The sequence below is a fragment of the Phacochoerus africanus genome, chromosome 1 (assembly GCF_016906955.1).
Source record: "Phacochoerus africanus isolate WHEZ1 chromosome 1, ROS_Pafr_v1, whole genome shotgun sequence".
NCBI lineage: Eukaryota > Metazoa > Chordata > Mammalia > Artiodactyla > Suidae > Phacochoerus > Phacochoerus africanus.
Genome location: NC_062544.1, coordinates 108,785,054 through 108,795,364, shown reverse-complemented (window position 1 = coordinate 108,795,364; position 10,311 = coordinate 108,785,054). Strand labels below are relative to the sequence as shown.

The following is a 10,311-nucleotide window of genomic DNA, read 5'->3' as shown; positions in this document are numbered from 1 at the left end:
GATCAGTCAAGTTTCCCATCCAAGGAATGGGATTTCGCAGGGAGACAGGCATGGAAAGAATTCTTCCCCTGTATCCTACTGCCCCTCCCATCACACACACGCCAACACGACTACGACAACCTGCACTGGCGGCGACTCTGGTATAGCTGAACCATTGGTTTCTAAGCCCCTCTTTCCTCTGTCCTATTTTTAGGATCCTTTAGTGCTGCTTGCTTACCTCTCAGTCTACAGCGTGTGGTAAGATTATCTGCATTCCACCTACATAACAAGAGAGAACTAACGAAGCACTGTACCTGTGGCATTCTGAGGTCGTTGGATAAAAGGAATTCAAATAACCCAGAGAGATCTTGTTGTCAAGTATAACTTCAACAGGCAGCAGAAGGAAAAATTAGCTAACACCTGGGAGGGACGCAGGCCCTGAAGAGAGCAAAATGACTGGACATCATTACTGATTACAGTCTTTGAAGACTTCATGATTGTTTCCTAACAATCCAGTCCAGCTAGAAAACCTTGCTGTTTGTATTTTACAGACAAAACAGAGATTTATCAAAGTCTTCCATGTGTTTGATAAAAATGATAGGACTTGGGGAGGTAAAAGCCATTTCATTTGCCTTTCTTCCCTAAATTGATAAAGTCTAGGCTCATCTGGGACATTCTTCCTAGTCATTCAGCCTGCCCTGGTTCATGCCCTTCAGTGCTTCTGGGTGTCAGTGTTTATGAGACCAATTCAGCTTTCCAGGCCAAACTCTGCCCTGCCAGAGTTCCTGGTGGGGCCTGGCTCCTCTGCCAGCCTGGGCAGGGCAAGGCCAAGTGGGCTGCATGGCTCTTGTTGCTGAGGAACTGGTGTGGCTCTGTCCATCTCACCCCCATCCCCCGACTGTGGCCCAAATCCTGCCTGCTGGGTCGGCCTGGTCGATTGAATTCACTGGCTCCCTCGTCAGCTAGTTACTGAACCCTATGATATGACACACACTGTTCCATTGAACAAAACAGATAAAGCCCTGCTTTGGGGGAGCAGGCGTTCCAAAGAAGGGGAGAGACACTAAACAAAGAAGAAAAACATACAGTGTGTTGGTTGATGATAAGTACCAGGAAGACACTGAACAATGCACAAGCGGATGGAGAGAGATGGGATGCTGGGAATGGGTGCTGTTTTACAGGAATGGTCCAGAAAGGCCTCTCTGGGGAGCTGACCTCTCAGCAGACATCTGAGGGAAGGGAGGAAGCAAACAAGACAGATAGAACGGTGCCCCAGGCAGGGGAAATAGCACCGACAAAGGCCTTGAGGCTGTATTTGCTTGGTGTGTTCCAGGAACAGCAAGGAAGCCAATATGCTTGGAATAGAGGGGCTGAGGGAAAGGGAAAGTGCAAGAAGAAGGATCAGGGAAGAAGCCGGGAGCCTCAACAGGTCTGTGCTACTAGGGCAGGGTTTTCAACCAGTAGGACCACTCACTCCACCAGCAACTGTGTGTTTAGTGCCCTCTGCTCCAGGCTGGTCCTCTGGATTCCTGCTGGGCTGAAGGGAAGAGCACAAAGTGATAATGGTTGCTAAAGGTGGTGGGACTTTAATATAAGTTCCTTTCTTCCAGAGTATTAGTTGCGCATTTAGAGAATATAAAGATTGCGTCAAAGAATAACGATGCAAATGTAGAGAAGAATCAGGTAGCTGGGGTTTCCTCCACTGTTTCCCAACCTTTGTCTAATGCTGTTATAATACATTTATAATACATATAATACATATTTTAAAAAAGAAATTCAACCAAAAAAGTTTTTCTCAAAATAAAATAGAATTAAAAAATAATTATATTATTTTAACTTATGCACACACTTTGGAACACAACCTTCATAAGATAAGATACCGGAGTTCCCTCTGTGGTACAGTGGATTAAGAATGTGGCATGGATAGCAGCTGTGTCTCAGATTCAATCCCTGGTTCCAGAACTTTCACATGCCACAGGTATAGCCTAAAAAAAAACCATACCAGTAGTTCTTGTGTGTGTGTGTGCCTTTTGTCTTTTTAGGGCCACACCCACAGCACATGGAGGTTCCCAAGCTAGGGGCCAATCGGAGCTGAAGTCTACCACCAACGCCACAGCCAACAGCAATGTGGGATCTGAGCCACATCTCCAACCTACACCACAGCTCACAGCAACACCAGATCCTTAACCCATTGAGCAAGGCCAGGGAGTGAACCTGAGTCCTCATGGATGCTACTCAGTTTCGATAACTGCTGAGCCATGATGGGAACTCCCAAGATACCACTAGTTCTTTAAAGAGCACAAACTTTTGAGTCAATGGAGACTGGACTGACATTCTGGCTTTGTCATCAGCTGCTGTGGGGCCTCAGGTAGGTTACTCACCCTCTCTGAGCCTGAGATTGTTGAGAAAAGCAGAGGTGATGTGTGTAAAACACTTGGCATGTGGAAAGTACTAAATAAATGGTAGCTAGCCAGAGCTATTAACAAACAGGCAAATTTGTCCAATCAACAAACACTGAGAGGAGCTCCTCTGTGGCTCAGTGGTAACAAACCCAACTAGTATCCATGAGGCTGTGAGTTAGATCCTTGGCCTCGCTCAGTTAGTTAAAGGATCAGACACTGCTGTGAGCTGTGGTGTAGGTAGAAGACTCGGCTTGGATCCTGAGTTCCTGTGGCTGTGGCAACAGGTGCAGCTCCAATTTGATCCCTAGCCTGGGAACCTCCTTATGCTGCAGGTAGAGCCCTAAAAAGACAAAACAAATAAACAAACAACAACCAAAAAAAACCACTGAGCCTCTCCCCTGTGCTCGGTGTTTCTCCTACTGCTGGCAACACAGCTGTAAACAAGACTGAAAATAATTTTCTTATTTTCTCACATCCCAAGTGTCTGAAAAGATAGCAAATCAATCTAGAACTGTGGTTGTCCCTCTGAACAAGGGCAAGGGGTTGGAGTCCTTGGCATGTGCTGGGAAAGTGGGCAGGATTGGGGTTTCCAGGATGCAAGCAATGGCACCATAAGTTTGCAGTGAACTTGGCTCCCCAAGGGGGACTTTGACTCCTCCCTCTGTGGCAGCCTCCCTGCTGCTACAGACAAAGCCAGGAAGCCCCCACCTCTGCCTTAAACCCTAGAGAAGGTCATCTGCTGCCATAGATACTGATCCACCTCAAAACTCACCCCTCGAAGACTGGGCCTCTCTCAGCCTTCAGGATTACCTGATGTTCCTGTTCCTGGGCTGTTCACCAGTTATGTGGTTTGGATTAAAACAGCTCCGCCATATCAGACAGAAGATTTTGTTCCTGACACGCAAGGCCAAAACAAAAACCAATTTTTAATAAAAGTGTGAAAATTCACATTGTCCCCTCTGGTAGCACTGCTTTCCAGCAGAAAAGTGATAAAGACAAACAAAAGGGGACGCCCATCTCCTCTGGAAATTAACCAAGGACCATTCCAGGCCACATGAGCGCTTCTGTGGACAAATGTACAGACACTAGGTTGAGTGCATTTATCACAGCACCCTTGCAAGGCAGGTACCACTAACCCCACTGTTCAGATGGGGAAGCCAAGGCCAAGTCAGAGTAATGACTTGTTCAGCTGGAAAGAAGCCAGGTAGGCTTGGGACCTAAATTTCGGAACTGTTTTTACATCTTCCTCAACCTGGTTTTACTCATTGATAGAAAGAGTAGACAAATCTGCCAGAAATGCAATCAGCCACCAAGCTTAGCAATGTAGTTCTGTTCAGGAAATTTAGCTGGTTTAGAGGGAGTGCCATTGTGGTGTGGGCCTTCCTCTGCCGCCCCAGTCCTTCCCTCTCAGACTCAGGAATAGCTGAGCTCTCTGGTGCTCATAGAGCATGCTGGCTTCCAACTACAGGGTTATCATCTTAAGGTAGCATCACTGACCTTTCTTACCACCTGTAAAAGGCTAAATTACTAGGAAAGAAGTTTTTTAAAATATAAGTCTGATCATGGCACACTATTCCCGACAGGCCTCCCTCCACTTAATATCCTAAGGGAGACAAATCTTGCCTTGACACGAACTCTACACACAAATCTTTCATAAATACCTGCTTCTTGGACTTGCCAGGCAGGGGTGCTGCCCAGGAGGATCTGTTTCCTGGGAGCGAAAGCCCCCATCGGGAACCCCAGAACTACAAGGCTGCAGGGCTCCCACTTCCACAAGACCCTCTCTACCTCAAACTCTGTAGGGTTCTTGGAATTTTCCTCGGAGTTCGCTTGCTGTGAGAAAACCAAGTGAATCTATTGCGGTGAATGCGCATTAAAAGCTAGCCAAACTCTCCAGGTTTTTAAGAGAAAGGCCAGACTAGCGGCCAGGGGTTCTAGTTCTGGCTTTGGGGGGAGTCTTTCCCCCCTCTCTCCACTTCAGTTTTACCTTCTGTAATAGGCGGGGTCCAGGTGAGCACTAGAGTGAGACATCGCAGGCCCCCCTTCAGGTGTAACAAAGGAATGGTAGCCAGGCCCTCAAACCTCTCTCCCAGGACAGAATTCTCCCAGAGCGCCTTCTCCTCTTGTAGTCGGACTCCAGCGGTGTGGCGGAGCCGCCTGGGAGCGTCCGCAGGTTTCGCCGGCGGAGCCACCCCAGGCCTTGACAATGGGAAGACCCCCACCGACGCCAGGCCCGGCCCCTGCCCACGCGCTGGCCTCGGAGTCCCACCCCCGCACGCTACCCTCACAGATCCCGGCCCGCCGGGCAACACCCCCGCTCCGGCCTCAGCTGCGCGTGCAAAAGCCCTCCGGGGTGTCTCCGAGCCGCGCGCGCGGAAGGCGGGGCGGGGCGGGGCGGGGCGCGCGGGGGGCGGAGCCGAGCCGGGGAATCCTGCTCCCGAGAGCGCCTGGCCTCGCAGATCAGCTTGACTGTCCGAGGGCCCCCGCGCCGGGGGCAGCGGGGACACCCAGACGTCGCCAGGCCAGGAGGGAACCCGGAGCCGAGAGAGCCGAAGCCACCGCCTCCGCGCCGCCCCCGAGGACTGGCGAGGGCTCGGCGCGTCCTCACTCCGCCCGCCACCAGCCCCCGCGGTCCTGCCGTCCGCTCGCCCGCTGGTCTCCCGCGCGCCATGCAGCCGCCCCCGGCCCCGCGCGCGTAGGCGCCTGCCGCAGGCCATGCTGCCCCTGCTCGCTGCGCTGCTGGCCGTCGCCTGCCCGCTGCCGCCAGCCCGCGGCGGGGCCGCGGACACATCGGGCCTCCTCGGGGCGCCCCCCAACGCCTCGGTCAACGCGTCGTCCGCGGGCGAGCCCGCTGCCCCCCGGCTGCTGGCCTCGGCGGCGCCCGGGGCTCCCGAGCACCCGGGCCCGGAGGAGGAGGTGGCGGCGGCGCCGTGCAACATCAGCGTGCAGCGGCAGATGCTGAGCTCCCTGCTCGTGCGCTGGGGCCGCCCGCGGGGCTTCCAGTGCGACCTGCTACTCTTCTCCACCAACGCGCACGGCCGCGCCTTCTTCGCCGCCGCCTTCCACCGCGTCGGGCCGCCACTGCTTATCGAGCACCTGGGGCTGGCGGCGGGCGGCGCGCAGCAGGACCTGCGCCTCTGCGTGGGCTGCGGCTGGGTGCGTGGCCGCCGCCCGGGCCGCCTCCGGGCCGCCGGCGCCACCGCCGGGGCGCCCACCGCGCTGCCCTCCTACCCCGCGGCGGAACCGCCCGGGCCACTGTGGCTGCAGGGTGAACCGCTGCATTTTTGCTGCCTGGACTTCAGCCTGGAGGAGCTTCAGGGAGAGCCCGGCTGGCGGCTGAACCGCAAGCCCATCGAGTCCACGCTGGTGGCCTGCTTCATGACCCTGGTCATCGTCGTGTGGAGCGTGGCCGCCCTCATCTGGCCAGTGCCCATCATCGCCGGCTTCCTGCCCAACGGCATGGAGCAGCGCCGGACCACCGCCAGCACCGCCGCCGCAGCCCCCGCCGCGGTGCCCGCGGGGACCACCACCGCCGCCGCCGCCGCAGCCGCCGCCGCGGCCGCCGCAGCCGCGGCCGTCACCTCGGGGGCGGCGACCAAGTGACCCGCCCTGCTCCTCCCCACGTCCGCCCTGTGTCCGCGCTCTCGGTGCCTTTCCCGCCGGGAGACTCGGCCGGCGTGCTTCGTGTGTAGTGACCGTTAGTTCTTCTTTCGGGGAGGGGGCCGCCGGAGAGACCCCAGCCTGTGGTAAAAGCCAGGTCTGTGCCGCGGTTCTGGCTCCTAAAAGCAGATGAAAGCCGTTGCCCTGCAGGGTGGGATCCACAGCCTGGAAGACAAGAGTGGAGGGTAATGGGGCCCTTTCCCCTCTTTGCGTCCCCCTGCCCTCCTCCCTCCCCGCACCCACGTGCCCTATATTCATGGCAGAAAATGACCAAATCCTGTGTATTTGTTTTATATATTTAATAACTGTTTTAAATGGAAGTTTTAGTAAAAAAAAAAATCAAATTGCTATTGCTGTAGTAAGAGAAGCTCTTTGTATCTGAACATAGTATTTCAAGTTTGTTGTTTTTTTTTAAATTTATTTAAAAAGGGGGGCATGGGAATGATTTAACACCGATATATTGTTACTGCTGAAGATAAACTTTATGACCCTTTTCCAAGACGATCTATCCAGTGACGTGGACAGATGGGCGTTTCTTCTTGTACTTCTGTGGTTTTTTTGGCTTTTAATACAGACTTTTTCCTCCAGAGATGCATTGTAGCTTTTTCTTTATTTGATTTGGAAAGGGAATTCAAGAATGACAAGATGATCCCCTGAAAGATGAGGGAGGGGATCTTCAAAAAGTTAGAGAAGGACTAACTCTGTCTCCCTTACCTGTCTGGGAGAGAGAGGGGATGGAAACCATATTACTTGCCCTAATGGCAATTATTTTGCTTCTCACCACATTGCCCCCAACACAGACCACTCCCCACCCCTCAGCCTCACTGACACTTGTCACAGTGGAATGCAGGGCTTTATGTGACTTCATCTTTTTTCCACTTCCCTCAACTCTGCAAAACACCCAGTAAAGTGCCAAAATGGTGAAACTGATAGTTCCTCTGAGCCAGGTGTCATTTTGAAAGGCATGCAGATTTCATATGTGTAACCTTTAGTACATGAACACACTTCAAAAGCTGGTTTTAAAACCTGAGATATTTTGGCATCAAGATTTTTTTCAAGGTAAACCATTAGGGACTAATAAACACCTTAAAACTTTTTAAAGCTATTTTCCCTTGCTCCGTGTCCTCCCCACTTTTGAGTGAATACTTGATGCTATTTCAGAACATGGTTGGTACTGTTCTTGAGAGTTCTCAAAATGAAGTCCCTGGAACAGCAAGGTCAGTACCACCTGGGAATTTGTTAGAAATGCAAAACTGGGGTCCCGCCCAGGACCTGCAGAAATTCTGGGGTGGAGCCCAGCAATCTGCTCTAACAAGCCCTGCAAAGGATTCTGCTGTGTCTCAAATTAGAGAACCGCTTTGTGCTGCTGGAGAGGAACCATCAAAACTATGTAGCCTCCTTTTATCTTGAGATGTTTCTATTATACCAAAGAAATGGAACTCTTTTTTTCACAAGAATCTGTCTGAAGGAGAGTCTGGGTCATTTCCCTGCAGCTTCAGCTGCCCCTCTGTTTCTTTGGGGTCTAGGATATCTGAACCAGCCTCAGAGAGGAAGGGGTGAGAGTGTCAGTCTTCCTCTATCTCCTGATTCAAACTTCGAAGAAGTTCAATGTAATGCAAATTTGCTAGCCTCGAAAACTCACTGTAAACCTTCTTATACCCCAAAGCAAGGTGGGTTGTGAACTGCAATCTTCTTCAACCCTGTTGTCACTTGCAGGAGAAAATCAATAACTTTGCTCACCTTGGTCAATTTTAGTATAATCATAGCATTTGTAATTCTGGAAGGCACATTAAGAATTCCTAGGACAACACACGCAAAATTACTCTTCCTGATTTTTTTTCCAAGATGTTATTTGGGGCTCAGAGAGGTTCAGCATTTTGCCAACAATCACACAGCTACACAAGGAAGCAGAGCTGAGACCAAACTTGTGTCTTCTCCTTCCCTGACTTGTATTTTTTCATCACCAGAAATTAACCTTCCAAGGTGAATTAAGAGCTAGCCAGTCAAGTCTGCTCCTTTGTTGACCCACCTGTCACTGTCGGATTCCATGAAGCCATGCACACAAAGGAGCCAGAGAGATGAGACAGTCAGGCACTTGATATCTATCTTTCTATTTATCTTTACATACTTAGATCTATAGTCAATCAAGACACACACACACACACACACACACACACACACACACACACTGGACAGACTTGTTAGTTCTCTATGCAGACTCTGGCTGCTTTCTCAGCAACAGAGCTCTTAAGCGGCTCTACAAAATGAGGATGGAGCCTGTATCCTTTTGTTCTAAGTTGGGACCATCTACTGGGTGAAGGAAGTCAGATGCTGGCAGGCTCAGTTTCAGGTCTGTGCCCTCTAGTCAGTTTGATTTACATCATCTCAGTAGTGAACACTTCCAAGAATGCATTTTACTAAAGGTCAATCAGTACTTTGCTGGGAAAGGAAATGTGCCACTGCAGCCTGTGTGTGCACAGAATACCCAGATTCCAGCCCGTTCCTAAAGCTTCATAGGGAGAGCTTGCGTGCTGATGACATATCTAAGTCATCACTCTCAGTTATTCTGGCTTCTCCTGATGAAGAGCTTACCCTTGAGGAGGCTGTGTAACCACCCTCCAAAATCCAGCCCCTGCTATAGGCTGCCCTACTGAGTTGGCTAACATTTGTCCTGAGAGCTTCCCCCAGGCCCCATCTGCACATCCTGGTCTCCCCCAGGCTCTCCCTCAGCTGAAGAGAGCCTCCAGCTCCAGGGCACAGCCCCTTCCCAGAGCCCCACATCCAAAGGCTAACCAACATGGGGCACAGAAACCCAGCCATCCCAGGCCAGCTCCCAAGGGCCATCCCATCTTCCAGACTCCTCACAGGGTTGGCCAAGTTTCCACCGAGACTTCTTGGAGGTTTGATTTCTCCCTCTGCCCACTCTTGCCTCCTCTCATCCCTTCCCTTCCACAGGCAGCTATCCAAAAGCATTCCTTTATAAACCTCCTGAAAACTGATACCAGCTCACAGGCTGCTTTTCCAGGAACCCAAGCTGTGCTGAGCAATTTACCTAAGGAGGTGCAGAAATGTTTCAGGCACGTAGTCATTAACGGCCTGTCCGAGGAGCAGATCACATGAATGACAGTTATTTGTGCACTTTTTACACAGGTCTTATGTTTCTATTTTTCTCTTCTTTTTTGGACAGTTCTCTGATATCCACAAATTGTCCATTACTCAGCTAGGTTAAGAGGTTTAAAGCCACAGGACGGGCAGAGTTAAGAGCAATATAAAGACATTGAGGGATTGGCTGAGGCCTCCCCTGGGAACACTGGGAGAGAAAACCACTAAGAGAGGAGGAGGATGACAGAAGCCATGGCCCTGACCCACCCAGGTCGCTGTGGGCTGGCTGCCCTGGTGCACACCTCTCACCTCGTCCTGGGTGCTCTGTGGTGCCTGCTCTTGCCATCTGCCTCCGTCTCCTGCCTGGTCTCCTGCTGCAGACCTTCTGTTGCCCTGAGCCCCTACTCCTTTAAATGATGCCTTTTCTTTGCATCTTCTGGGGCATTTCTCCCATTGGCTCCTTCTGGGTGGGGAGTGCCAAACCACTTTGCCACACGGGGGCTGCCTGGGAACAAATCAGAAATGGGAACTCACCTATCTACCAGATAACACCTTTTCTCTCTGGTTTTTCCCTGCTCGGTCTTTGGTTTTAGGGCAAAACTGCTCTGCATAGTCTGCTCACATTAGGCACCAGCAGACTCCCAGATCCCCTGGCTCCTCCTTGCCAAGTCTCCATTCTCTGGGGCTCTTGTTCCCTGAATCTTTGCCTTTCCTGGATCAACAACAAGCATTTCTACTGGCCTCCAGCTCTCAGAAATCTTCCAGAACCCCACTCTTCTCTGGGCCTGTAAGCTCCCATCAGCTCTGAGTAATTTCTTAAACTTGCTCGCTTTTTCCTGACACCCCACCTGGTACCTCCGTCACTCCATCACTGCCACCAGCAGCCTCTTAACGTTCACAGCCTTCTGTTTCTCCACCTTCTGCCTCAGATGCTGCCTCCTCTCTCCCCACACTTTCAGCTATCAGGATGGCACTGTCCACAGCTCAGCCTTGGCATCCCCCATGTGAGTGCTGATGTGTAGAGATTCTGCCAGGCCCCGGGACAGGCCAGGGTCCCAGCATATTTTGAGGAGGATGGGGACTGCCTATGGTTCTCACCCATATGTGGCTGCTCATCTAGGACAATTAAAGGCCTCTCTCCTCCTCTCACCCTTAGCACTTTCCGGAC

General features: G+C 51.7%; 1 protein-coding gene across 1 annotated transcript; it reads left to right on the top strand.

Annotated features, from left to right (window-relative positions):
• The first annotated feature begins 5,096 nt into the window (after nucleotides 1-5,096).
• TMEM158 (transmembrane protein 158) lies at nucleotides 5,097-6,630 on the top strand. The gene has a single exon (XM_047754400.1). It carries the CDS (start codon nucleotides 5,097-5,099, stop codon nucleotides 5,982-5,984), a length of 888 nt encoding a protein of 295 aa, XP_047610356.1. The 3' UTR covers nucleotides 5,985-6,630.
• Nucleotides 6,631-10,311: the final 3,681 nt, after the last annotated feature.